Here is a 27141-nt window from a genome sequence, read left to right as displayed (position 1 = left end):
ATGCATAGCCCATGAGGTGTTAAAATGTACTCATCATGAAGAGGGTATTCATAGAAAGTGGAATGGAAATATTAAGATATTTCTGAGTGGATATTATACGTGTACTCCTAGCCATAAAGAAGTGGACATCCTTTTTTTTCCAAATAGAAAAATTATTAATTCAAACGAGAAACAGGAAACCTCTATTGGATAGTTTTATTTAACTTTTTTTTCAAATCTCTTCATGAAAACTAACAAAACAGAAGGAAAGTGTCTTAACAAGAATGTGATTTTACTGTCATGTGCAAAAAATATCTAAGGCATGTTACACATATCTATAGCATAACATACTGCAGTTCAGGCATCAGCTGAATCCAACAGTTCACAATTTGGTAGAAAACCGTGCAAACAGTTTAGAAAATGTAGAGACTTTCAACAGCATCAAACTCAGCACCTTTAATGTTATTTTGCCTCCTTTTCATCATGACATTTAAGTGGCAGGAGTTTTTGTTGATCATGTAACCTGACCAGGAAAAACTCTGGGCCCTAAATCCATGATGAATAATTATGTTCTTCTTGGCTCAAGTGTGAAATACTGCTTTATAAGACAGTTCACGTCACCTTATGTTTCCTAACACAAAAAGCTACTGTCTATGACAACTAGAAACACGATGTAAGGATTTTCATAAGTCACATTACACAAGGGAACAATTGACAAAGCATATTGTTGACAACCTAAACATTTTCCTCATCTCCTATCACACACTCAAACGCTGAAACACACATGCACATACGCACACACAATTATTTGCTTAATATATTCTAAAGGTTCTACATCCAACACTGCAAATACATTTTGAATATCTTAAATATAATTCTCACTACTTCATATAATTTATTTGTGATAAAATCTATAGACTTTCTTTGAAAAACATCCCAGTCAAATGGAATCACTAAAAAGGCTTATAAATATGATCTCACTTGATGAGGTATTCCTTAGTAGAGACAGACACATAAGGGAAGATTACATTACACAGATACATTTTAGCCCTGGACTAAAAAGCTTCTCCCTTGACCATGCTTTTTATTCCAGGACTAGGCGTAATCTGTGTCCGGGAAACTGGCTTATAATGTGCTGCCTCAGGTACACTCTCATTAAAACAATGACACAATGTCTCATGTGGAATATACAAAATATAACTATAATATATATGTATATATAACTGTTATCAGGCAGTGGTTTCTGAAATGAGTGAATGTACCAGACGTGTAAACACCACGGATGAAGTATCCTGTCATGAAACAACTGTACATATAGTGTAAAAAAAAAAAAGCATCATGAATGGAGGTCATTACCCAAGGGTGACACAACATGGGAATAACACACAGGTAAGAAACAAACATCTTCCACTGGATATCATAAGGTGAATGCACCAAGTTGTAAGTCGCTCTGGATAAGAGCATCTGCTAAATGACGTAAATGTAAATGTCTATAACTTCGGTCCCATCATGCTTAGAGAACATTCTCTTGTGATGTACAGTATACAACCAAAAGGGAACACAATGAAAATGTTTCCATTATGTTCTGGGAATGTTTGATTTTTGTTACCCTCTTCCTCCTGTCGGGGCGGGCCAATCTTAAAAGCCTTTCACATTATTTGCGCAAAGGTTTTGATGCAGAAGTGTCGGAAAGTTCAAATGATGTGACCTGTGAGTGCAGCTCCATCAACCCCAAAGCCGTGTTGTTTAGTAATGCACAAACCTACAATCTGGCAGCCCAATACGCATCAAGAATGTGAAAGGAATATCAGAGCGGACTACGGACTGGACTAATCTTCACTACTCTTTTCCGAGCCTGTTCCCATGGCGATGGCCTCATAGCAGTGATCTGCCGCAACGTGTTCTGGCGACTGGCCGCTGGGGAGCTCGTAACCTTTGCTCGCTGAGCCCATGCATTTGCGAGTGCCAGGTTGGTAGAGCTGCATGGCCGGTCGGTCCTGTATGGAGAGGAGGTAGGAACACGGGAGAGAAAAGCGACAATCTGGTTCACAACGCAAAATGGCTGCTAAACAATCAGTTGTTTTCCTGGACACACATTGAGCCTAGTTCTGGACAAAAAAAAGCTATTTCAATGGAGATTCTACATTGAGAGCGCTTTTAATCCTGGACTAGGCTTAATCTTTGTCCGGGAAATCATCCCTAAGAGGGCTATTTACAGTAAGTGAATAATGTTCATTCTGACAGAGGACAGAAAATGAAACCTGTCTAATAGATGTTTACTGTAAGATTCTGATAATGTCAGAGTTTTGTGCCTAGATCTGGGGGGGGGGGGGGGGGGGGGCAAAAATCAACAGTCAGTATCTGGTGTTTCCACCAGCTTCATTAAGTACTGCAGTGCAACTCCTCCTCATGGACTGCACCAGATTTGCCAGTACTTGATGTGAGATGTCACCCCACTCTTCCACCAAGGCACCTGCAAGTTCCCGGACATTTCTGGGGGGAATGGCCCTAGCCCTCACCCTCCGATCCAACAGGTCCCAGACATGCTCAATGGGATTGAGATCCGGGCTCTTCGCTGGCCACGGCAGAACACTGACATTCCTATCTTGCAGGAAATCACGCACAGAACGAGCAGTATGGCTGGTGGCATTGTCATAATGGAGGGTCATGTCAGGATCAGCCTGCAGGAAGGGTACCACATGAGGGAGGAGGATGTCTTCCCTGTAACGCACAGCGTTGAGATTGCCTGCAATAACAACAAGCTCAGTCCGATGATACTGTGACACACCACCCAAGACCATGACGGACCCTGCACCTCCAAATTGATCCCGCTCCAGAGTACAGGCCTCGGTGTAACGCTCATTCCTTCGAAAATAAACGCGAATCCGACCACCACCCCTGGTGACACAAAACCGTGACTCGTCAGTGAAGAGCACTTTTTCCCAGTCCTGTCTGATCCAGCAACAGTGGGTTTGCACCCATAGGCGACATTGTTGCCGTGATGTCTGGTGAGGACCTGCCTTACAACAGGCCTACAAGCCCTCAGTCCAGCCTCTCTCAGCCTATTGCGGACAGTCAAAGCTAATGGAGGGATTGTGCATTCCTGATGTAACTCGGGCAGTTGTTGTTGCCATCCTGTACCGGTCCCGCAGGGGTGATGTTCGGTTGTACCAATCCTGTGCAGGTGTTGTTACAGTCTGCCACTGCGAGGACGATCAGCTGTCCGTCCTGTCTCCCTGTAGCGCTGTTTTAGGCGTCTCACAGTACGGACATTGCAATTTATTGCCCTAGCCACATCTGCAGTCCTCATGCCTCCTTGCAGCATGCCTAAGGCACGTTCACGCAGATGAGCAGGGACCCTGGGCATCTTTCTTTTGGCGTTTTTCAGAGTCAGTAGAAAGGCCTCTTTAGTGTCCTAAGTTTTCATAACTGTGACCTTAATTGCCTACCGTCTGTAAGCTGTTAGTGTCTTAATGAACATGCACCTGTGGAAAGGTCATTAATTGTTTATGATTCATTGAACAAGCATGAGAAAGTGTTTAAACCATTAACAATGAAGATCTATTTGGATTTTTACCTATTATCTTTTTAAGACAGGGTCGTGTCTTTTTTTGCTGAGTTTATTATTATTATTATTATTATTATTATGGGTTCAGCACCTAAGCTGGTGAAATCCTATTGTATTTGTTGCCGTTGATTATTACGGGTTCAAGCAGTGAAGCTGGTGAAACCATTTTTGTATTTCTTCTCGTCATTATTATTATACCAATTCTGCAAATTTGGTGAAAAAAAAACCAACAAATTCCCATGAGATAAGGCCTAGGAAGAAAGAAAGTTGCATGATGGTAAATGGCCATGGGCCACTCCCGCTGATGCAATGCCATTAGCCACATGGTGACGCTACAACAAGCAATTGAAAATGCAACCTTTAAAAAGGTCACGCCCTTCACTCCATAATTTGGTACATAGGTCCCTCTCCTCATAAGGAACAAATTTGCCTCATGAACCTGTAAGGTCCACCATAATGGATTTTCTGCCATTTAGAATTTTGTGAAAAACACTTAAATGACATCTACTCCGGAACCACTGGACTGATCTAGACTAAATGTAATATATAGCATCTATGGATAAAGGTCTCAACACAATATGTTCCAGGTCAAGACTCAAAATATGCAAGCACATTGAGAGCGACCACACGGTGGTGCTATAATGGGCACGTTTATCTCTCTTGATCTGTTTGACTCAGTGATACAATTTGGCATAAATGCTCAGGGATATGAATCTAGCTAACCTGTAAAGTATGGTTCAGTTCGGCAGCATGGTACTTTTTTGCTCCAAATTACATCAAAAGCATATTGTTAGATGTTAGATGCTGTACACGCAGATGCCCCAGATGACCTGGGTTTAAAAAGTATTTTGTCTTTCTTTATGGGCTTTTAATTGAGCTTGCCTGGTGCAATAAATTACTCCCAAAAGTGCAACCCCCCCCCCCCCCCCCTCATCCCACATGTAGAAAGCCTAGCTGTAGCTGTACCTTGGTAGTGGAAGCTGGTAGTAGAAAGGATAGCTGACTGTACCTTGTTTGGCAGAGCCCCTCCTATCTGGTGTGGCCCCTCTGACTGGGACGTCCCTCTGTCCTGATGGGCTAACACAGACTGAGAGACACGAGCCTGGATCAATAGGAGTAACGTGTAGATATGTAATGTTCTTATGTGTAGTGCATATGTACTGTAATTTTCACTGTTTTCAACACGATGTAGGATGACAGTACATACGATCATCTTATGATGTAAATCATCTCATGCACAATAAAGTTGTATTGAAATAAAAATGTCTCCACTGCACTGTAACAGTATAACACTGTCTTCACAGCTGACGAAACACAGACTTGGGTATACATGCTGCATGACAAACAGCTGGAAATGTGTTCAGTGGTTCCTCCTTTAAAAGTCACGTCATACTGTGGCACACTTTGCGTGCTGCCGCAGCATTCTGTGGCACGTCATTTAATTCTCAGCCATTTTTTCTGTTACTGCAAGTTATTGCTAGTTTGACCACCAGAGGGCATCTTTGAGAAGCATTTGATAGTATTCCGTATTGGCATTACCAGAGATTTTAAAACCTTTCCTGTAATAACATAGAATATGGGATTCATTTGATTAATATTATGGTGTTTCTATTCAGAGAAAAACGAAACCCTCAGGGTTTCCGTTAGGATGGAAAATACGGCGATGTACAACATGATGGTTGGGAGTAGGCTACAGGATTGGAGGATTCTAAATTGTTTGCCTTCATTAGACAACTTATGTAAATATTTATGTAAATAGGTGATATTTATTCCTATAGTAATTCGTTATGGATCCATAACTAAATCAACATCTGCATTTTGAAAGAGTCCCATGTTAACTACAGTATGTATTGTAGACTGCACAGTAGCCTAATAAACAAACACATTTCGTTAATAAAATAATTATTTAAAAAAACTTTCAAAATGCAGATGTTGATTTAGTTATGGATCCATAACGAATTACTAAGGGGAAAAAATATCACTGATTTACAGAAATATTGGAACAAAGTTGTAACCACAGCGGCTATGTATTCTGTGCCCACTCGTGGTATCTCTCTTCGGTTACACATCCTTGGAATAGCAGAAAAGCATAATGGCGGCCCTTGCTGTGCCTGGTGAGCAGTTGGTCAAGTTCTGTTGTCAGAAGAGGAATGGAAATGTCAGGGTGAACCGAAAACCTGACGAATCCGCCACGTAATATATGTTGACTCTGCCTGTCAGAGGTCACAGGTGTGCCTGGCATGGATTGTGACGCCATATATATATGGGATTAATTTGATTAAAATTATATATATATATATATATAATTTTTTTAATTCTCAGAACATTAACCATGTGTGTTTGCTTGTTTTGTAGTTGACCCAATGATTCGTCTGACAAACAAAGAACTTTGCGTCCTGCAGGCCCAGGCATGGATCAAAGCTGGCAAGACATTCAATAATGTCAGCTTCACAGAAGAATCAACCGTGGCCCTTCAGCAATTTGCTCAAAATTGCTACAGAAAAAGGAAGAAGATCAAGAAGATTAACGAAAGCATAAAGATGTTGATGAAGAAATGCTGTTTTGAGTTAGAAATGTAACACTTTAGAGTACTTAAGCATCGAATACATTGCAAGTTGAGGGACTTTCACAGCAGTAGTCGGGCTATAAAAAGTATATTGTCCTGCTAATAGGAATCATTTGCATGATGGGCTACATTCTTTATTGTAACCACAATGTCATACATAATTTGTATCTACCTTTTCAATTACTTTTAGAGTTTGGGAATTACAAATGTGCGCTTTATTTTTAGTTACATTGTTTGTTCGAACGTGCAGAGTTTTTCTTTTATGTTTCTGTTCAAACGTGCAGACTTTTTCCTTTTGATGATTGTTCTATGTAGGATGCTACATTTTTGACCAGTTGCAATTGTAAGTAGGCCTAATAAAGCCTATAACTGGCTGAGGTAGGCTAAATTATTTTATATAGGTCTAGGCTCCAAAGAAATAGACTCCAATTAAGCCCTCTTGTTGTTTGGCACTCGCACATCTGAGCTATCTTTTTTGCAGGTGCACAGCCGGATAAGATGAGGAAAAAGAAGAAGGAACCCGCACACTGCCTTTGACCGTATCACTGATCTTTAATAAGCTTTACGTATCGGCCTCAAAGCCTTCGTCAGAGCTTTTATGAGTTTTTTTAAATTAGCACCCTTATGTAGACCTAGCCACACCACATCATAAATATTCAAATAAAGTGTGTACATAAAACGTATTAAACACGTCTGTAAAACCACAATGAGGACATCGACCTACCAAGCAAGTTTTCATAAATCATTGGGTCCAGTGTAAGTAAAACGTCAGAGTAATCTGAAATAGGGGCATAATTCATGTTGAAATTTACAACATAACATACATAGGCATTGCATAATTAAGACCTTTAGGAAATAATGTCTGGAGGGTGAAAATCCCAAAACATTCTGGCTGATTTTCTTTTGTGGCTGGCAGTTGGCATGGACCAATTTATCGTGTAAATAAAACATGCCAGTGTTTCTTGACCGCATCTCCCACTTTTTGCGTGTTCAAAGTATATGTAGTTGTGAACATTAGAGTGTTCTTTAGCGGGTCTTTTTTGTAGCAGTTCATTGTCGTGGTTTCCCCAATGCCAAATTAAGAGTTTCATGCACATTGTGGAGAATAGCCTCCTCTTAGAAACCTTTTGCGCATCTCCGCTGCTTTTTCTAGATAGTCCTGAAAATGTGAACCCCCCCCCCCCCCCAACTTGAGCTTGGTTTGAAACACCCTCCTCCCTAGCTCGGCTATTAGACAATTCTTTAGTAAAGGTTGAATAGTCTATTGTTCAGCTAATAGGCCATCCTGCTATGCTTGTGAAAAACTAATAATAATACTTTTCCCTTACCAAGTTAAAGATTCCAATTGACAGTGTTTTTAGCCACAATCAGCCCCAACCCCAATTAATACATTTGGGCACAGTCGATAGCGTGCTGGTCTTCGGGCTAGAATGTTGAGGGTTCGAAACCTGCAACAAATTATTCCTGTATGTACACCGTAAAAAGTATTGTTGCAAGGTTGGATTCTTTTGGACTTTAAGTATTTAAGTAAAAAAAAAAAAAAAAAAAAGGTTGTTTTACATTCTTGTGATATGTTCTGTTTTTTACGATATAACCACGATATGATTGGTCATATAAAAATCTAGGGACCCAAATGCATAATGAGTGCTCTAACTACCCCTTGTGGTGGTCTGGAGCAATGAAGCCGTGACGCTGGGTACCTCTAAGTCCCGCGGTGTAAGCTCGCAACTTTTAAAAGAGGAATCACTATACGGTGGTGTCGTGTCTTCGGCTATGCCGGATAAAGTGATATGACATGCTATTCTATAAAATCATTTCTCTGTAATTAATATTACCTGATTAAGCTAATCAGGTAAATGTAATTAACTACAAAGTCAGGGCACCACGAAATAATGTTTATAGAGCTGTTATCTTCCGAATAAACTCTTAAAGACCTAGTAATCTTTTACATCAGTAGCAGTCAATATATTCAGTCACATCTGAAAGTTGTACATCTTCACGAACCCTGGCTAACAAGTTGAATCAGCAATACAAAATTTGGTTTAATTATTTATTTACTAAATACCTAAATAAAATCACACAAAATGACATCTACACAGAATGGATCATACAATGATTACAAATTATGTCATAAAGGAAAACGTCCCGAGCGGACGGGACAGATATTACAGCTGGTTACACAAAGAGAGGGGGGTTGGGTTTTGAATGAAAGAGCGGGAAGACTGAGTAGCAAAGGGAGAAGCTATGCTATCGTAAATACAGAATCTTATGCATTCTAAATAACCGCCCATTTGGAAAAAGAAAATGCAAGGAATATTAACTCTGAGCTGCGCTTCAATAGGTTGGTCATAGATGGAATGCCGGTTTGCCCAGCAGGGATCCCTTGTCCTCTGAAGAATGTCTCTGGTGGTAAATTGGATACGTTGTAGTATCGTTGTGTGTGTTAGACTGGATACGTTGTCCGTCCTTTCCTAGCCCACGTTTACAGCGGCTGCTGCTAACTCAACGGCTAGGAGGTATCACTTCTGGAGTGAATAAGAGTTCAAAGTTCATACCAAGTTGCCATACTTTTAAGCTCGTGCTATATTCTGGCTGGTATAGTCGAAATTCATCCTTTCGGTGTGTCGATCGTCACCTTCACATTGAACACGATACTAATTTCGTTACGTTATTATCTGAGCCCTTTTAACGTAGGACCGTGATCGGAACAGAAAGTTGCATTTTCGGCAACGGGTTTATATAGTGGTGAAAGAAGGACATGTTTCATAGTTTACAACCAAAGTCTGTTCACTTGGGCGGGGACTCTGAGTGAGAAGAGTTTCTCTATGACAAACCGTTCTCTCATTTAAGAAGCTAAAATTACATTTCATCTTCTCACAAATAGTTTCATATTTAAACATTTAAATTGCACAACAATTCCATGTGAATCTGATAACTAGAATGTGTCGACTTTCCAAGATACAGTTTATGTCATCCTGTCATTAGTAGTAATGTCTCAGACAACAACTGATCTGAGATCATATTCATTAAGTACCAATGCATATTTTCAACTGGTTGGATTACCGTTTCCCACCTTTCGACGTTACCAGACTCTCTATGTTACAAAGGCTTTACAAGAGTCAACTCTATAAAGTAGAGAGAGAGAAAAGGGGAAAGGTATTTATGGGGGTCATAAACCTCCCCCAACAGGCCAACATCATGACAGTGGGGTTATATCGTAAAAAACAGAACATATCACAAGAAAGTAAAAAAACCTTTGTTAACTTAAAAATACTTAAGTCCAAACGAATCCAACCTTGCAACAATACTTTTTACAGTGTACGTACAGGAATAGGGGCACTGTAATGTAAAACGTAACCTACTGTACATTACCAATGTTCTTTCAATAAAAATGAACCACAAAAAAAAAAAACCTACCCCAACACCAGACCCTCTCTTGCTCACCTTGTCGCTCACCTTGTTCCAGGTGCAGTCCTTCCTGCTAGCGCCAATGCCCTCCCTGTCCTCCTTACCCACCTTGTCGCCCGTACTGGGGCAGTAGGAGTAGGAGCCGTGGTGGTGGCCATCTTTCTTGGCCCGGTCCTGGCAGTAGCCTTTGCCCCACTTGGTCTCCTCCTTGCGCCGTATGAACTTGTCAAACTCATAGTGGTGGCGCTGTCGTTTCCTCTCCTCGTCTCTTCCTCTGTGGTCTTTGTCTCTCTGCCTGCGGCCATGTTCTCCCTTATCGCCATCTATCTGACCCCTAGTTGCAGGAAAGGGAAGAACAGTTAGAATGGTTATCACACTGGAGGGTTGTGGTATCAGTTTAAGACCTTGGCCCTGAATAGAAACATTTGTTTTGTAAAAGGTAAGGTTGTAGGTGGGTCATGCCAAAGTCGGCATCCCACTGTGATAAGGAAGTTTCGCTCAAAGTAAAAAGGCCCTTTCTCACCAAGTCTGTGATTCGGACGAAAAAAGAATTATACGAGCATGTCTTGTTTTTTTTTATCTGTATTGTTGTCTATCACTTGTTTTCTTTGGTGCAATTAAATAAAACAAGAACAATAAAACAAAAGTATTGTCCTACTGCAATCCGTCAATTATTTATTCAGAACTGGATAGATTTTTGCTTACAACTATGGGGCAAAACAGACAGTTGGCTTAGATTGTTGACAATATGTAAACTATATTTAATCTCCAAATGTTTATGGAAAACATAAATACATTTGCACAATGAGCACTTGTCTCTCAAATAGATCGTTACAGTTGTTGGTTAGCTAGCTAGCGAATTTTAGCAATGACGTGAAATCAGTCAAAACAAGACATGGTGTCAAGAACAAGATAAAACTAGCTGAAATGAGCCACCATTGATTCCCGACATGGCAGACCTTTTCATTTTTGATAGCTATCTGACTGTTCCGGCCACATTGATGCGCACAAATCATTTGCGTGAACTTGTCAGCCAACCTAAGCTGAAATTGTTATCTGGGACACTGACACTGACAGGTCTGTGGGTTTCGTTCTGTGAATGAATGAATGAATGAATAAATAAATACATTTCCCTGCCTGTTTTTTGACATTAACATTGCTGCACTGATGCAATGTATCAATAGCCAATGTGATCACATCACACTAGCTACACGTTCCTCTCGCCATTCAAACTTCCCTGCCAGTTCATTGCCAATGCTGTAGCCAAGAGGATCGATCTATGCTTGTCTCCTCGAATAGGCCTAGGCTTGAAATAAGTTTCAAACTATATTGCTGTTCATTGTCAATATAGGTTGCCCATTCAAGCGCTAGAGAGAGGGGGAAGAGAAAGTCGAGTTGCCAGCAGAGATGCATGAATTGCGCATGAAGGGAATAGTAAGGAAGACCGAGAGATGTGTAACATGCTGACCACACCGCTCACGTCGCAAAATAAATGTACACATACATGTTATTCAATCATTGCACCCACACCGCTCGCTGACATGGCCAGGCGCTAAAATAGAAATGGGTTATATTTGTGACGCTCAACGTCCTGCAAGTCCGGCGTCTCCCATCTCCTCATTGGTTTTTAGGAGCATATACCCACATGGGTGATTGAAAGATGAACTTAGGTGCACACTCCAGTAGGTTGCTGTAAAGTTGGTTGCCAACTGCCATATAAAGTAAAATAAGCCGTAAGGAAGGAGGAGAGGTGACGAGAAACAAATTCGGTTTACCGTTTTATCTGTGGATTAATTGTCGGAGTTGAGGACCTTGTGGATTTCAGGTAAAATAACAACCCCATGTTTATATAGGGGTTGGGTTAAATGCGGAAGACACATTTCAGTTGAATACATTCATACCAGGACAAATTAGCTAGCAACAGCAAGTAAATGTTTAATGATTTTTGACCTGTCCCCAAATAAATATAATTGGTTCAGAGTTTGTTTTGATATTTCAACCTGTGTGTCCTGATCGCTTCTGGTGTGGGTGAACAAAATCAACGTGTCCAGTTTGGTCAGCATGTAAGTTAGACATTAATTAAATGCTTACTTACAGGCCCTTCCCAACAATTCAGAGAGAAAAGATAGAGAGAGATAGAGAGAGATATGGCACCAGTACCGAGTCTATGTGCAAGGGCATAATAATATATTATTGAATCATTCGTATAGCATATATTTCTTTTTTTAATTGACCTACTAAAGTGAATCTGGGCGATCACCTGTTCTAAAAGCAAAGACAGACAAAATCCGTCGGAGTTTAACCTAATCAATAAGTGGTTGCACAGATTTAGATAAAGCACTCAAGTTAAAACGAAGTGTCAAAATAACCACACATTGCTTAAAAAAAAATGGCTGATCATTAGGCTATGGAAAGGTTGCGTGCATGTGTATTTTCTAATGGTTGTCAATGTTATCTTCATACAGCCTATATCACCGCTGTCTCTACATCAATTTTAATGATAGGCTTCATTGATTGAGCACTATTCTATAATGTAGACTAGTTTTTGATATCCAACAGAAATTATATTGTTTGTTAATGGAGAAATTTGATTTGCTTGTGTCTGAGTGAGATGCTCTGCAGGAGGCTTTGATTGGTGGGTCCTTTTAGGTGGGTTAGTGGGTGTGAGTGTAGGCTATGAGTTCATTCATTCTTTATCTCCATTCAGATTATTTTATTAAACTGACCTAGCCTGTCTGGACTTCATCTCTTTAATCAGATAGAAAGAAAACTGTAGGCAGCAAGCATCATGATGGTCAGCATACTGTATGTGTGAGGAATGATGACAGGTGCCAGTTTTGCGTTTCCTCGCTTATTAAAATGTGCCACTGAATGAAACGTAGCCAATAATATCATATTTAGTCATGATCCATCCTATAGATGAATAGCCTATCCTAATATTTTCAGTCGCATATTGTTTTTCCAGTAGTGTATTATTTCTCATTACTGCATCCTCCGTAACTACTATGAATAGCATATTGCTACTGAGAATGGCCACAGCAGCGTTGGTGATATTATACGAATTGTTTGGGAAAAGTGGAAGGAAATATGCATCACATTTTGTGTGAATGGTTTTAGTGCGTCAAAATCTGAATCTGTATTTTTGGTAAATTCGGATGAAAAGATTGCAATGCAGTTGTTGAGAAAAGGGCTTAAGGCATAGAAAACATCCCACCACTAGCTAACTCCAATTTTGGTTTGTCATAACCGAGAAAAACAAAGCATCGGAGACTAGAATCAAAAATATATTTAAAAAAAATCTACATGAATAGTGCACTTAAAAAAGGTACTTACTTGTCCTTGGCTTCCTTGAACTTCATTTGTCCACTGGGTTTGTCCCACTTGGCCCTCTCCGTATCCCCACTGTCCCCTTTGTCCTTGAGCCTGTCAGAGTCCATGTCATCGTCCCGGTCACTCTTCTTTAGGAGCTGAGGCAAGCCCAAAACACACTTACTACCCAAAAACTACTAACAGTTATTAGCAAAACACAGTCACTAACTATCTATTCTTTCGTCAAAGCCTTAAATGGCCAGTTGCTACATACCTTTTTTGACTTATAATTTATAATTGATTCTTGAAGAATCCCTTAAAAATGCCTCATGAGCTTAATTCAACTCTCCTACACAATCAGAACCCAAACTGCAGTTGAAGTCAGAACTTTACATACACCCTAGCCAAATACATTTAAACTCCGTTTTTCACAATTCCTGACATTTAATCCTAGTAAAAAGTCCCTGTTTTACGTCAGTTACTATCACCACTTTATTTTAATAATGTGAAATGTCAGAATAGTAGAGAGAATTATTTATTTCAGCTATTATTTCTTTCATCACATTCCCAGTGGGTCAGAAGTTTACATACACTCAATTAGTATTTGGTAGCATTGCCTTTAAATTGTTTAACTTGGGTCAAACTTTTCGGGTAGCCTTCCACAAGCTTCCCACAATAAGTTGGGTGAATTTTGGCCCATTCCTCCTGACAGAGCTGGTGTAACTGAGTCAGGTTTGTAGGCTTCCTTGCTCGCACACACTTTCAGTTCTGCCAATACATTTTCTATATGATTGAGGTTAGGGCTTTGTGATGGCCACTCCAATACCTTGACTTTGTTGTCATTATGCCATTTTGCCACAACTTTGGTGGTATGCTTGGGGTCATTGTTCATTTGGAAGACCCATTTGCGACCAAGCTTTAACCTCTATGGGCTAGGTGGGACGCTAGCGTGCCACCCGTGGTGCACTCCATCAACAGCAGGTGCATTTCAAGAGCGGCAAATTTGAATCCGAATAAATGTCAAAATTCAAATTTTTCAAACATACAACTATTTTACACCCTTTGAAAGATAAACATCTCCTTAATCTAACCACGTTTTACGATTTCAAAAAGGTTTTACGGCGAAAGCATAAATTTAGAGTATGTTAGGACAGTACATTTACAAGAGTTGTGTGTAATGTTTTGTCAATTCAAAGACAGGGTCACCAAAACCATAAAACCAGCTAAAATGATGCACTAACCTTTTACAATCTCCATCAGATGACACTCCTAGGACATTATGTTAGACAATGCATGCATTTTTAGTTCTATCAAGTTCATATTTATATCCAAAAACAGCGTTTTACTATGGCATTGATGTTGAGGAAATCGTTTCCCTCCAATAACCGGCAGTCAAGTCAGCGTCACAAATTAAATAATTAAAATTAGAAAACATTGGTAAAATATTATATTGTCATTTAAAGAATTATAGATTTACATCTCTTGAAGGCAATCAACTTGCCAGATTTAAAAATAACCTTACTGGGAAATCACACTTTACAATAATCTGAGCACTGCGCCCAGAAAAATACGCGTTGCGATACAGACTAGACGTCATGTTGGGGAGATCTAAAATCGAAAATACTATGTAAATAATCCATTACCTTTGATTCTCTTCATCAGATGTCACTTCCAGGTATCACAGGTCCATAACGAATGTAGTTTTGTTCAAAAAAGCTCATCATTTATGTCCAAAAATCTCCGTCTTGTTAGCACATGATCTAAGCCAGCCGGACTTCTCGTCATGAACGAGGGGAAAAAATATATTTACGTTCGTTCAAACATGTCAAACGTTGTATAGCATAAATCATTAGGGCCTTTTTTAACCAGAACATGAATAATATTCAAGGTGGACGAATGCATACTCTTTTATAACGTATTGGAACGAGGGTACCCAACATGAACTCGCGCGCCAGGTGTCTAATGGGCCATCATCGTTCCATAGCTCTTGTTCGGTCAGATCTCCCTCCAGAAGACTCAAAACACTTTGTAAAGGCTGGTGACATCTAGTGGAAGCAATAGGAAGTGCCAAAATATTCCTCAGCCCCTGTGTTTTTCAATGGGATAGGTTTAAAGGTAATACAACACATCAGGTATCCACTTCCTGTCAGAAAATGTCTCAGGGTTTTGCCTGCCAAATGAGTTCTGTTATACTCACAGACACCATTCAAACAGTTTTAGAAAATTTAGGGTGTTTTCTATCCATATGTAATAAGTATATGCATATTCTAGTTACTGGGTAGGAGTGGTAACCAGATTAAATCGGGTATGTTTTTTTATCCAGCCGTGTCAATACTGCCCCCTAGCCCTAACAGGTTAACTTCCTGACTGATGTCTTGAGATGCTGCTTCAATATATCCACATAATTTTCCTCCCTCATGATGCCATCTATTTCGAAGTGCACCAGTTCCTCCTGCAGCAAAGCACCCCCACAACATGATGTGGCCACCCCCGTGCTTCATGGTTGGGATGGTGTTCTTTGGCTTGCAAGCCTCCCCCTTTTTCTTCCAAGCATAACGATGGTCATTATAGCCAAACAGTTGTATTTTTGTTTCATCAGACCAGAGGACAATTCTCCAAAAAGTATGATCTTTGTCCCCATGTGCAGTTGCAAACCGTAGTCTGCCTTTTTTATGGCGGTTTTGGAGCAGTGGCTTCTTCCTTGCTGAGCGGCCTTTCAGGTTATGTCGATTTAGGACTTGTTTTACTGTGGATATAGATACTTTTGTACCTGTTTCCTCCAGCATCTTCACAAGGTCCTTTGCTGTTGTTCTGGGATTGACTTGCACTTTTCGCACCAAAGTACGTTCATCTCTAGGAGACAACTCGTCTCCTTCCTGAGCGGTATGACAGCTGCGTGGTCCCATGGTGTTTATACTTGCGTACTATTGTTTGTACAGATGAACGTGGTACCTTCAGGCATTTGGGAATTGCTCTCAAGGATGAACCAGACTTGTGGACGTCTACAATTTTTTTTCTGAGGTCTGGGCTGATTTCTTTTGATTTTCCCATGATGTCAAGCAAAGAGGCACTGAATTTGAAGGTAGGCCTTGAAATACATCCACAGGTACACCTCCAATTGACTCAAATGATGTCAATTAGCTTATCAGAAGCTTCTAAAGCCATGACATAATTTTCTGGAATTTTCCAAGCTGTTTAAAGGCACAGTCAACTTAGTATATGTAAACTTCTAACCCACTGGAATTGTGATACAGTGAATTATAAGTGAAATTATCTGTCTGTAAACAATTGTTGGAAAAATTGGTAGATGTCCTAATTTGTGGAGTGGTTGAAGAACAAGATTCAATGACTCCAACCTAAGTGTATGTAAACTTCCGAATTCAACTGTATATGTTTGTTTTACTCCAATGTTTGTAAACAAAGTAAATGTACACAAACACTATATAGCCTCAAAATATGGCTAAAACTCAAATTTTGGTCATCCTTAGCACTATAAATTTGAGAGTAATTACATTTCTCCAGCCCCATCCCTCAGTTTTTTACCTAAACGGGCTGGGAGGGAGATTTGTTATTATTTTTCCTGCTGATTCCAGATTTAACTCTGGGTCCCAAGTTTACTAACTAATACTTAAGACTAACAAAACCCAGCACACAGAGGGCTTCCTAAACGCTTGAATTTAGTGAATGTGCATATACTACTCAAAATGTTCTTTGATTTGAACTTAGTTTCAACAGAACCAGTGACCACCTTTATCTTGATCTCCTTCTCCGACAGCTTCTTCAGTTTATCCGCCTCCTTGCGTTTGCGTCTCTCCTCCTCCCTCCGCTTCCTTTTCTCCTCCTCCCTCTGGCGTTTCTTCTCCATCTCCCTGCGTCGGCGCTCCTCTCTCTTTTCCTCTCTTATCCTCTGCAGAAAAATGGCATCTCATAGTGAGAGTTAATCTACAGTGGTTCCTAAATTAAAAGTTTTGAGTTTATGCTGTAGAGCACTGCGGTAGATGGTGGCACTTTGCATCACCGCAAGGGGGAGCTAGAACACTGATTATGCTTTTGGGTTCGGAGTAAAGCGCTGGTACCAAGGTGCTAATGTGTCTCTCTTCTCACTGAATGATGTGCATTGATGAATGGGTGATAGAAACTGATAATTGCCTCTTGAATTCAAATAAAGTGAATGATGAGGATGAAGAAGAAGAGGGTGATTGCATTTAGGGTGGCAGGTAGCCTAGTGGTTAGAGCGTTGGGCCAGTAACTGAAAGGTTGCTGGATCAAATCCCGAGCTGACAAGGTAAAAATCTGTAGTTCTGCCCCTGAACAAGGCAGTTAACCCACAGCTCCCTGGTAGGCAGTTAAATAAAGGTTAAATAGAAATGTATAAGAATTGCTCTTCCTCTGTCCCACGTGCACACCCAGAAAAAGATACCTATTTTTTTGTTTCTACTTTGTCAGAAGAAGCTGTAAGTGGACTGTAGCCTATTACTTACTATAACTGTTGTTACACTAATGCTTTTATTGTAAGACCAACAAAAATGTAATGTTATATTCCATTATAGTCTTAAAATATCTGTTGCTGTGTTTGACTGAAAATACGTGAGTGATGACTCCTAAATTAATAAATTGATGGTGCAGCCATATAGCCTCGGCTACTAAGCATGGGTAAATAAAACTCAAAACATGATATTCTGTTATTTTGAAATACATTGTCATGGCGTCAAGGGTCTATTGATATGATACCGAGTTAATTTCTATTTTTAGGGACTTGTATCAAACAGGTGAACAATCTTTTTTTTTTTACTATTTGGAACAGTGTAAACACAACAAATACAAAAATAATGTTTTATCTGTTTTAAGATTAAAAACATTTGCATTTATTCTTGAATGCAATTCCTTTAGCCAACATGTTGCAGTTTATGTATTGTTTACTTAGTCAAGGCTCCCTTTGATTTTATGAATTAAGGTCACTAATTAGTAAAGAATTCCCCTCACCTGGTTGTCTAGGTCTTAATTGAAAGGAAAAACCCAAAACCAGCAGACACTAGGTCCTCCATGGAATGAGTTTAACACCCCTGATCTACAGTATTTGTTCATCAACATCTTAATGTCAATGTTTTAAAATACTGAAGTTTATTTCAACTGCATTTGAACTAAGTTTGAGTTGCACTTCCACTCCATGACCATGGGTAAAAGGTTGCTGAGATGATCAATGTATTTACTGCATTGTTGTATTGTAAGTTGAGCCAAAACTTCTTCTCGAGCCAAAACGCTTGTAGGCTTGGTAGAATTATGGATGAATGTTTTCAGTTGATAATAAATAAATAAAATATATAAGATATACTGTAGGCCTATCCAGCTGTAGGTGACACTTTGCCCTTTGGAACCACACAATTACCAGGTGAAGAGTAGGCTGTTTGCCTGCCTCAACGGCGAGTGTGGCCTCTTTGAAGCGATAGAGGAAATCAACAACATCCTTCTTTCACAATAGCTGTTATCTGCAGTTTTGTGCTGGGAACTGTCCCACTCTGTGATCAATAGCTCCCGCTCCACAAGCACCCACTCTTTGTTTATATAATGGGCTGTAAGGCACAAGTATCCTTTTTATTTTCTTCTTTTCTCGCTCAACTCCAGGACCACCCGCCAACTGATTTTTGGGCTGACGAGACAGTTCTTTATTTTTATTCATGGTAATTCACTACGAAGCTGTATTTTTGCAAGACTCTATAGTGCTAGAGGAGAGACTCTCGGACAGAAACATTCACACGACCAATAACTCGGCAAGGTGTTAAAACCCCAATTTGTGCCACAGTTTAGGCTACCGTTAAATGCTGCGGTCAGTCATCTGAGCGAGGATAGGAGCGAGCGAAGTGTGCCTATTGATTTTGACCTTCTGAATGAATAGGTTTATGGAATGTTACCGAATAGATAACAATAGAAATAAACATTTGGTGGCATCTCGATTTACAGAATATCCCTCCCTCATTTACACAACAAATATACAAAAGTATCCTAATTAGCGGGAGAGATAGGAGCATCTTCTTGTCACACAGTGCTGAAGTTTATAATGGCTGTCAGTCAAAACGCATACAGTGCTGTGAATAGGAGAACCGGCTACAACTAAAATGTTCGTAAATAAAGGCCAGGATATAATGGAACGAGTCACATTTGAATAGAAACAAATCAGATTTCGGCCTATAACCATCCAAATATTTCATACAAAATTCTGTCCATATCGGGACTCAGCTTGCTTGATCTTCCTTTTTTTCTTCCTATCGGTCTACAATGAAATATATAATTCAATTTTAATCATGAAGTGTATTCCTAAATTGCATGTCATGGTGATCTAAAAAGGAGCATTAACGGCAAGCACTGTAAAAGGCGCTGCATGGTCAATCCGACGTCTGCATTGGCCACACAGCATTTACTCTGATGTGGCCTCCGCAGAAGTCAGAGCAAACATACTTTTGGAAGTTTTGGAATTGATTAGGCTCCCCATTAGCCGCTGCAAAAGCATCAGCTACTCTTCCTGAGGTCCACATGAAACATAACATAATACATAGTACAGAACATTATTAATTGTCAAGGAAGTGAGTTTGTAGTTTGTACAGGACCTCCGGCCCTCACCTACCGTCAACCAATTATGTCAATGCGGAGCTATATAGAGCCCTCCGTATTGTTACAAAATTTGAGAGGTGCACAGCGATGTGGTACGGAGCTCAATTTGGCCTCTCTATGACTCCGTAATTGCGTCATACCATCCATACGGCGCCTCCGACCACATTTTCGGATCAAGCATAAATTGGCTTTACCGTGGTATGACGCAACTTTTAATTGAGGAAGCACTGTATATAAACACATTATTTTTCACTGTTACATTGCTCTTACCTGCTTCTCAAGTTTCTTATTCTTGATGTACTCCAGAAGAGGTGTTGTTCTTTTGGCTGAAATTAAATCACATATAATGCAAAGTCAGATTGATTGAATGCCTGACTTATTGGTTGATTGATTGATCCTAGTACCTATGAGTTCCCTTGTCTTGGCCTCGATCTCTCCGAGCAGGGTTTCAGGGTTGGCCATGGACTTCTCATCACAGGAGTAGTTCTCCAGAAACCGACAGTACTCTGGGTCTGCGGGGGGAGAAGGATTAGGATGAGTCAAGAAGAGGGATGAGGTCCATCAGTCACACTGTTACCAAGGATGTAGTGGTAAAGAAAAAGGGGGGTAAAATATAGGGTTAAAGCTTCAGATGACAGGCGGTAATGTTGTCATAGCTAAATACGCTAATTTGGTGTGTATCTCTATTCAGAAAATAGAAAGGTTATCTGCATTTGTGTGCGTTTATCCTTCACTACATCCCAGATTTTTTTTATATTTGTGTTATTTATCAGATGCTGAATAAATGCATAAAGTACAATGAGGGGGCTGAAAACCCATATACTAGAAATGTAAAGGGTAGCATGGGTTCCAGTCTGTGTTTGCCAGTCCCAACATGTTGACATTAAATGCAGAAACAATCAGGCTATATGTCTGGATAGTTTCTAAAAGATACACAGGTCCAGCACCCACCTTCTTCAATGCTTCCAGCTTTGGCATCTTTCTTTTTGAGTTTCTTCTTGGATACTTTCTGAAAGGGCGCAAACTCTACCACAGCTGGGTACTCCTGGCCTGAGCAAATATTGACATGGAAACAGATCATCACTAGACAACACCTGACACAATGATCAAACCATTACCATGGCATCTGGGGTTGTGACACCCTCCTGTCTCATGACAGATTAGAGCCTACACACACACACACACACACACACACACACAGGCAATAAAGCACCACAAAAAAAAAAAAAAGCATCACAAGAAAACACTGAACGTTGACCATTGAAGATGTGTTTTATTGCATTATATATATCCAGCAGCATTATACTTCGACCCACTGTTTACAGTGCCTTCGGAAAGTATTCAGACCGCTTGACTTTTTCCACATTTTGTTAGGTTACAGCCTTATTCTAAAATTGATACGTTTTTTTTTTACCCCACTCTCAATCTACACACAAAACCCCATAATGACAAAGCAAAACCAGGTTTAGAAATGTTTGCCAATTTGTAAAACAACAACAAAAAACTGAAATATCACATTTACATAAGTATTCAGACCCTTTTACTCAGCACTTTGTTGAAGCACCTTTGGCAGTGATTACAGTCTTGAGTCTTCTTGGGTATGACACTACAAGCTTGTCACACCTGTATTTGGAGAGTTTCTCCCATTTTTCTCTGCAGAACCTCTCAAGCTCTGTCAGGTTAGATGGGGAGTGTTGCTGCACAGCTATTTTCAGGTCTCTCCAGAGATGTTCGATCGGGTTCAAGTCCGGGCTCTGGCTGGGCCACTCAAGGACATTCAGAGACTTGTTCCGAAGCCACTCCTGCATTGTCTTGGCTGTGTACTTAGGGTTGTTGTCCTGTTGGAAGGTGAACCTTCGCCCCCAGTCTGATAACATGAGCGCTCTTGAGCATGTTTTCATCAAGGATCTCTCTGTACTTTGCTCTGTTCATCTTTGCCTCGATCCTGACTTGTCTCCCTGTCCCTGCCCCTGCAAAACATCTCCAAAGCATGGTGCTGCCACCGCCATGCTTCACCATAGGGATGGTGCCAGGTTTCCTCCAGATGTGATGCTTGGCATTCAGGCCAAAGAGTTCAAGCTTGGTTTCATCAGACCAGAGAATTTTGTTTCTCATGGTCTGAGAGTCTTTAGGTGCTTTTTGGAAAACTCCAAGTGGCTGTCATGTGCCATTTACTGAGGAGTGGCTTCCGTCTGGCCACTCTACCATAAAGGACAGATTTGTGGAGTGCTGCAGAGATGGCTGTCCTTCTGGAAGGTTCTCCCATCTCCACAGATGAACTCTAGAGCTCTGTCAGAGTGACCATCGGGTTCTTGTACACCTCCCTGACCAAGGCCTTTCTCCCCCGATTGTTCAGTTTGGGGCAGCCAGTCCTGGTGGTTCCAAACTTCTTTATTTTAAGAATGTTGGAGGCCACTGTGTTCTTGGGAACTTTCAATGCTGCAGAAATGTTTGGTACCCTTTCTCAGATCTGTGCCTCGACACAATCCTATCTTGGTTTTTTCTCTGACATGCACAACATGTCCAATCAATTGAATTTACGACAGGTGGAGTCCAATAAAGTCATAGAAACATCTAAAGGATGATCAATGGAAACAGGATTGACCTGAGCTCAATTTCAAGTCTTACAGCAAATGGTCTGAATACTTATGTAAATAAGGTATCTGTTTTTTATTTTACATACATTAGCAAAACATTCTAAAAACCTGTTTTCACTTTGTCATTATGGGTTATTGTGCGTAGATTGCTAAGGAATTGTTTTTGTTTAATACATTTTAGAATACGGCTGTAAACATAACAAAATGTGGAAAAGTCAAGGGTTCTGAATACTTTCTGAAGGCACCATACTTCTACCCACAGGACTATCTGCTCAAAAACATTGTGTAAACACTAACTACTAAGCACTAACACATTGGTAATAGGAAATATTTAGGATAGGTTTCCCTGACACAGATTAAGCCTAGTCCTGCACTAAAAAGCAAGATCGATGGAGAATCTCCAGAATAGGAAGAAGAGTGGCAGGCCCCGATGCACAACTGAGCAAGAGGACAAGTACATTAGAGTGTCTAGTTTGAGAAACAGACGCCTCACAAGTCCTCAACTGGCAGCTTCATTAAATAGTACCCGCAAAAAACACCAGTCTCAATGTCAACAGTGAAGAGGCGTCTCCGGGATGCTGGCCTTCTAGGCAGAGTTCCTCTGTCCAGTGTCTGTGTTCTTTTGCCCATCTTAACCTTTTCTTTTTATTGGTCAGTCTGAGATATGGCTTTTTCTTTGCAACTCTGCCTAGAAGGCCAGCATCCCGGAGTCGCCATTTCTCAGAACAAGAATAGAATGACGAGTTTCAATAGAAAGTTCTTAGTTTCTGGACATTTTGAGCCTGTAATCGAACCCACAAATGCTGATGCTCCAGATACTCAACTAGTCTAAAAAAGGCCAGTTTTATTGCTTCTTTAAATCAGGACAACATTTTTCAACTGTGCTAACATATTTGCATAAGGGTTTTGTAATGATCAATTAGCCTGTTAAAAATTATAAACTTGGATTAGCTAACACAACATGCCATTGGAACACAGGAGTGATGGTTGCTGATAATGGGCCTCTGTACGCCTATGTAGATATTCCATTAAAAATCAGCCATTTCCAGCTACAATAGTCATTTACAACATTAACCTGTTGGGGGTAGGGGGCAGTATTGACACGGCCGGATAAAAAACGTACCCGATTTAATCTGGTTACTACTCCTGCCCAGTAACTAGAATATGCATAGAATTATTGGCTTTGGATAGAAAACACCCTAAAGTTTCTAAAAACTGTTTGAATGGTGTCTGTGAGTATAACAGAACTCATATGGCAGGCAAAAACCTGAGAAGATTCCTTACAGGAAGTGCCCTCTCTGACAAGATCTTGTTCTTCTTGTCTCTGTTTATTGAAGACTGAGGATCTTTGCTGTAACGTGACACTTCCTACGGCTCCCATAGGCTCTCAGAGCCCGGGAAAAAGCTGAATGATATCGAGGCAGTCTCTGGCTGAAACACATTTGCGCTTTTGGCAAGTGGCCGATCAGAGGACAATGGGCTTAGGCGCGTGCACGAGTCGACCCCATGCTTTATTTTCTTTCGTCTTTTTACCTAAACGCAGATTCCCGGTCGGAATATTATCGCTTTTTTACGAGAAAAATTGCATAAAAATTGATTTTAAAGCGGTTGACATGCTTCGAAGTACGGTAATGGAATATTTAGATTTTTTTTTGTCACGAAATGCGTCGTGCTCATCACCCTTCTTTACCCTTTCGGATAGGTAATAACATTTTTCTTATAGTAAATCTGACTTTGGTGAGTGCTAAACTTGCTGGGTGTCTAAATAGCTAGCCCTGTGATGCCGGGCTATCTACTTAGAATATTGCAAAATGTGCTTTCACCGAAAAGCTATTTTAAATTCGGACATATCGAATGCATAGAGGAGTTCTGTATCTATAATTCTTAAAATAATTGTTATGCTTTTTGTGAACGTTTATCTTGAGTAATTTAGTACATTTTTTGTAAATTCACCGGAAGTTTGCGGGGGTATGCTAGTTCTGAACGTCACATGCTAATGTCAAAAGCTGGTTTTTGATATAAATATGAACAAAACATGCATGTATTGTATAACATAATGTCCTAGGTGTGTCATCTGATGAAGATCATCAAAGGTTAGTGCTGCATTTAGCTGTCTTCTGGGTTTTTGTGACATTATATGCTAGCTTGAAAAATGGGTGTCTGATTATTTCTGGCAGGGTACTCTGCTGACATAATCTAATGTTTTTCTTTCGTTGTAAAGCCTTTTTGAAATCGGACAGTGTGCTTAGATTAACGAGAGTCGTGTCTTTAAAATGGTGTAAAATAGTCATATGTTTGAGAAATTGAAGTAATATCATTTCTAAGGTATTTGAATAACGCGCCACGGGATTCCACTGGCTGTTACGTAGGTGGGACGAAATCGTCCCACTGGCCCTGGAGAAGTTAATAACAATGTCTACACTGTATTTCTGATCAATTTGTTGTTATTTTAATGGACAAAAATGTTTTGCTTTTCTTTCAAAAAACAAAGATATTTGTAAGTGACTCCAAACTTTTGAACGGTAGTGTACATAAAAAAATATACCTTTGTTATCAATGAAAACATAGCCATCAAAGCGGTCTCTGAAGAGCAGGATGTCCTCTGGGTTTTTGAAGTTGATGTAAGCTCTGGAGAACAAGTGTGGGTAGAGGCTGCATGGAATTAACAGGTTATTTTAGAAAGCTATTCCATCAAGAGCAGCATATCTAAAATGTGGAGTTAAAAGGTTGATGACATATTCTCTGATACACTCTGATTTTAGGTGGTAACCTAAAAGCTTTGTTAGCTTTGTTTTGGCAAGATCATTTAGAATTCATCCACTCAGGCTGAATCGGCCTTAACAGCAAATGTGGTATGGACTTTACAAACCGAGGTTTGGTGAAGCCAATTGTTTAATATTTGTGGGTAATGTCAATATCATGATGTTGGCATCACACGATGCAGATCTGAGAAAAACACTGATCTGTGCAGGCACCCTGTCCCAACACATGGAGTAGCCTACTAAATATACACCTTTGATCTGCAGGGAAGAACTCAAAGTAGTCAAAGGATGGAAGAGGACTGAGCTGTTCTTCCAGCTGGTCCTTGGATAGGTTGGGTGGAAGTCGCCTTATTACTACCTGGAACCGAGAAGGACATACATGCACAAACACAAAATAGTGGGTTGAAATTACACTAGAATTGGCAAGACACCAAAGACTCCTAATCATTGAATTCGTACTGTGTGTCTTGGTTGTTTGATTACATAATGACGATGTTTTCATATCTAGTTATAGACAAATTCCATTGCCTTGACAGGTAGACCTAAATATAGTCTACAACACACAAGCATGTGCTTGTTTACAGGTGGGTATTTTTGTTCATTGAATTGAGCAATGTGTTGTAAGCATTCTTTGGGCCACCTTATCAACATAGCATAAGCTACAGTAGCGTTACATGCATACGATAGTACAGCAAACAGACATATTACTTTGTTCAAACATAGGCCTATAACATCAGATACACTATATTTCACCTTTATTTAACCAGATAGGCAAGTTGAGAACAAGTTCTCATTTACAAAAAAGTATATGGACACCTCTTGAAATTAGTGGAATCGGCTATTTCAGCCACACTCGTTGCTGACAGGTGGATAAAATCAAGCACACAGCCATGCAATCGCCATAGACAAACATTGGCAGGATTATGGCCTTACTAAAGAGCTCTGTGACTTTCAACGTGGCACTGTCATCAGATGGCACCTTTCCAGTAAATCAGTTAGTCAAATTTCTGCCCTGGAAACTGGAAATGACTTCTATGGTTTGGCAGATACCAGGAGAACGCTACCTGCCCAAACGCATAGTGCCAACTGTAAAGTCTGGTGGAGGAGGAAAAATGGTCTGGGGCTGTATTTCATGGTTGGGCTAGGCCCCTTACTTCCAGTTACATTCTAGATGATTCTGTGCTTCCAACTTTGTGGCAACAGTTTGGGGAAGGCCCTTTCCTGGTTCAGCATGACAATGTCCCCCATGCACAAAGTGAGGTCCATACAGAAACGGTGTGTTGAGATCGGTGAGGAAGAACTTGACTGGCCTGCACAGAGCCCTGACCTCAACCCCATCAAACACTTTTGTGATTAATTGGTAAGCCGACTGCGAGCCAGGCCTAATCGCCCAACATCAGTGCCCGACTTCACTAATGTTCTTGTGGCTAAATGGAAGCAAGTCCCCGCAGCAATGTTCCAACATCTAGTGGAAAGCCTTCCCAGAAGAGTGGAGGCTGTTATAACAGCAAAGGGGAGGAACAACTCGATTTTGGAATGAACTGTTCAACAGCAGGTGTCAACATACTTTTGGTCATGTAGTGTATGTTGTTGTTGACATATATTGCATGCGCCTAATGCAGATCGTTAGAAAATTTGGTAGGAGCATTGCGATGCAGTACAGATAGCTCAATTTGGCATCTGCGTGCCTTCCGGGGGCTCCGTAAATGCGTCACACCCTCCATAAAGAGAACCGACAACATTTTCGGATCAAGCATAAATTGTATCTTAGCATACCTCTCGCGTTCGCTGCCTGTGGTGCCGATTATGTTGCCTCGTCCATATCTGCGGCCGACTACAATAACAAACACGCCATCACAGCGCTCTGCCTACCTTAGTAAATACCTCCTTCTTCTCTTCTTTCTGCTTCGAGTTGACAAAGACGGCGTCATGTTCCCTCGGAATATCTCTAAATTGTATCTCGACGACACTTCTCTCCCTGCCTCTGGGCATTTGGTCCTTTTCAGACCTCATCTCTCTCCATCTCTCTTCCTCTCCAGTGGAAGTCACGTTGTCCCCTCGCGAGAGTTCTAAACCAAGTACCGCGATTCTTGTGTCGCTGTGTTGTTCATGTCGTGCGCTCTTCACATTTATCAGTTTGAGAAAATATCTATAAAAAAAATACGTTGTTAATATACAATAAGTGCGACTTCGATTTTTTTTATTTAACTAGTCAAGTCAGTTAAGAACAAATTCTTATTTACAATGACGGTCTAGGAACAGTGGGTTAACGACAGTGTTTTACCTTGTCAGCTCAGGAATTCGATCTAGCAACCTTTCGGGTTACTGGCCCAACGCTCTAACAAC

At 40.4% G+C, this 27141-nt stretch overlaps 1 protein-coding gene across 4 annotated transcripts; it reads right to left on the bottom strand.

Moving 5' to 3' along the window:
- Window positions 1-177: 177 nt before the first annotated feature.
- Window positions 178-26889, bottom strand: LOC106586023 (regulator of nonsense transcripts 3A). Of its 4 annotated transcripts, none has more exons than XM_045707405.2 (11): window positions 26668-26889; window positions 25047-25153; window positions 24579-24661; window positions 20388-20486; window positions 19841-19948; window positions 19707-19762; window positions 16579-16737; window positions 12855-12988; window positions 9558-9855; window positions 4557-4634; window positions 178-1976 (listed from the first exon to the last, which is right to left on the bottom strand). In XM_045707405.2, exons 1-11 carry the CDS (start codon window positions 26806-26808, stop codon window positions 1809-1811), a joined length of 1431 nt encoding a protein of 476 aa, XP_045563361.1. In that variant the 5' UTR covers window positions 26809-26889; the 3' UTR covers window positions 178-1808. The 4 variants fall into 4 exon arrangements, with proteins under 4 accessions (XP_045563361.1, XP_014028284.1, XP_014028285.1 ...); XM_014172809.3 differs by having other exon boundaries at window positions 24579-24685; window positions 26668-26887; XM_014172810.3 differs by having other exon boundaries at window positions 4557-4649; window positions 9630-9855; window positions 24579-24685; window positions 26668-26886.
- Window positions 26890-27141: the final 252 nt, after the last annotated feature.

Source organism: Salmo salar, chromosome 25 (assembly GCF_965601325.2).
Source record: "Salmo salar chromosome 25, fSalSal1, whole genome shotgun sequence".
In the NCBI taxonomy this organism is placed as follows: Eukaryota; Metazoa; Chordata; class Actinopteri; order Salmoniformes; family Salmonidae; genus Salmo; species Salmo salar.
The sequence above is the reverse complement of the archived record's forward strand: the minus strand, read 5'-3'. Positions and strand labels throughout refer to the sequence as shown.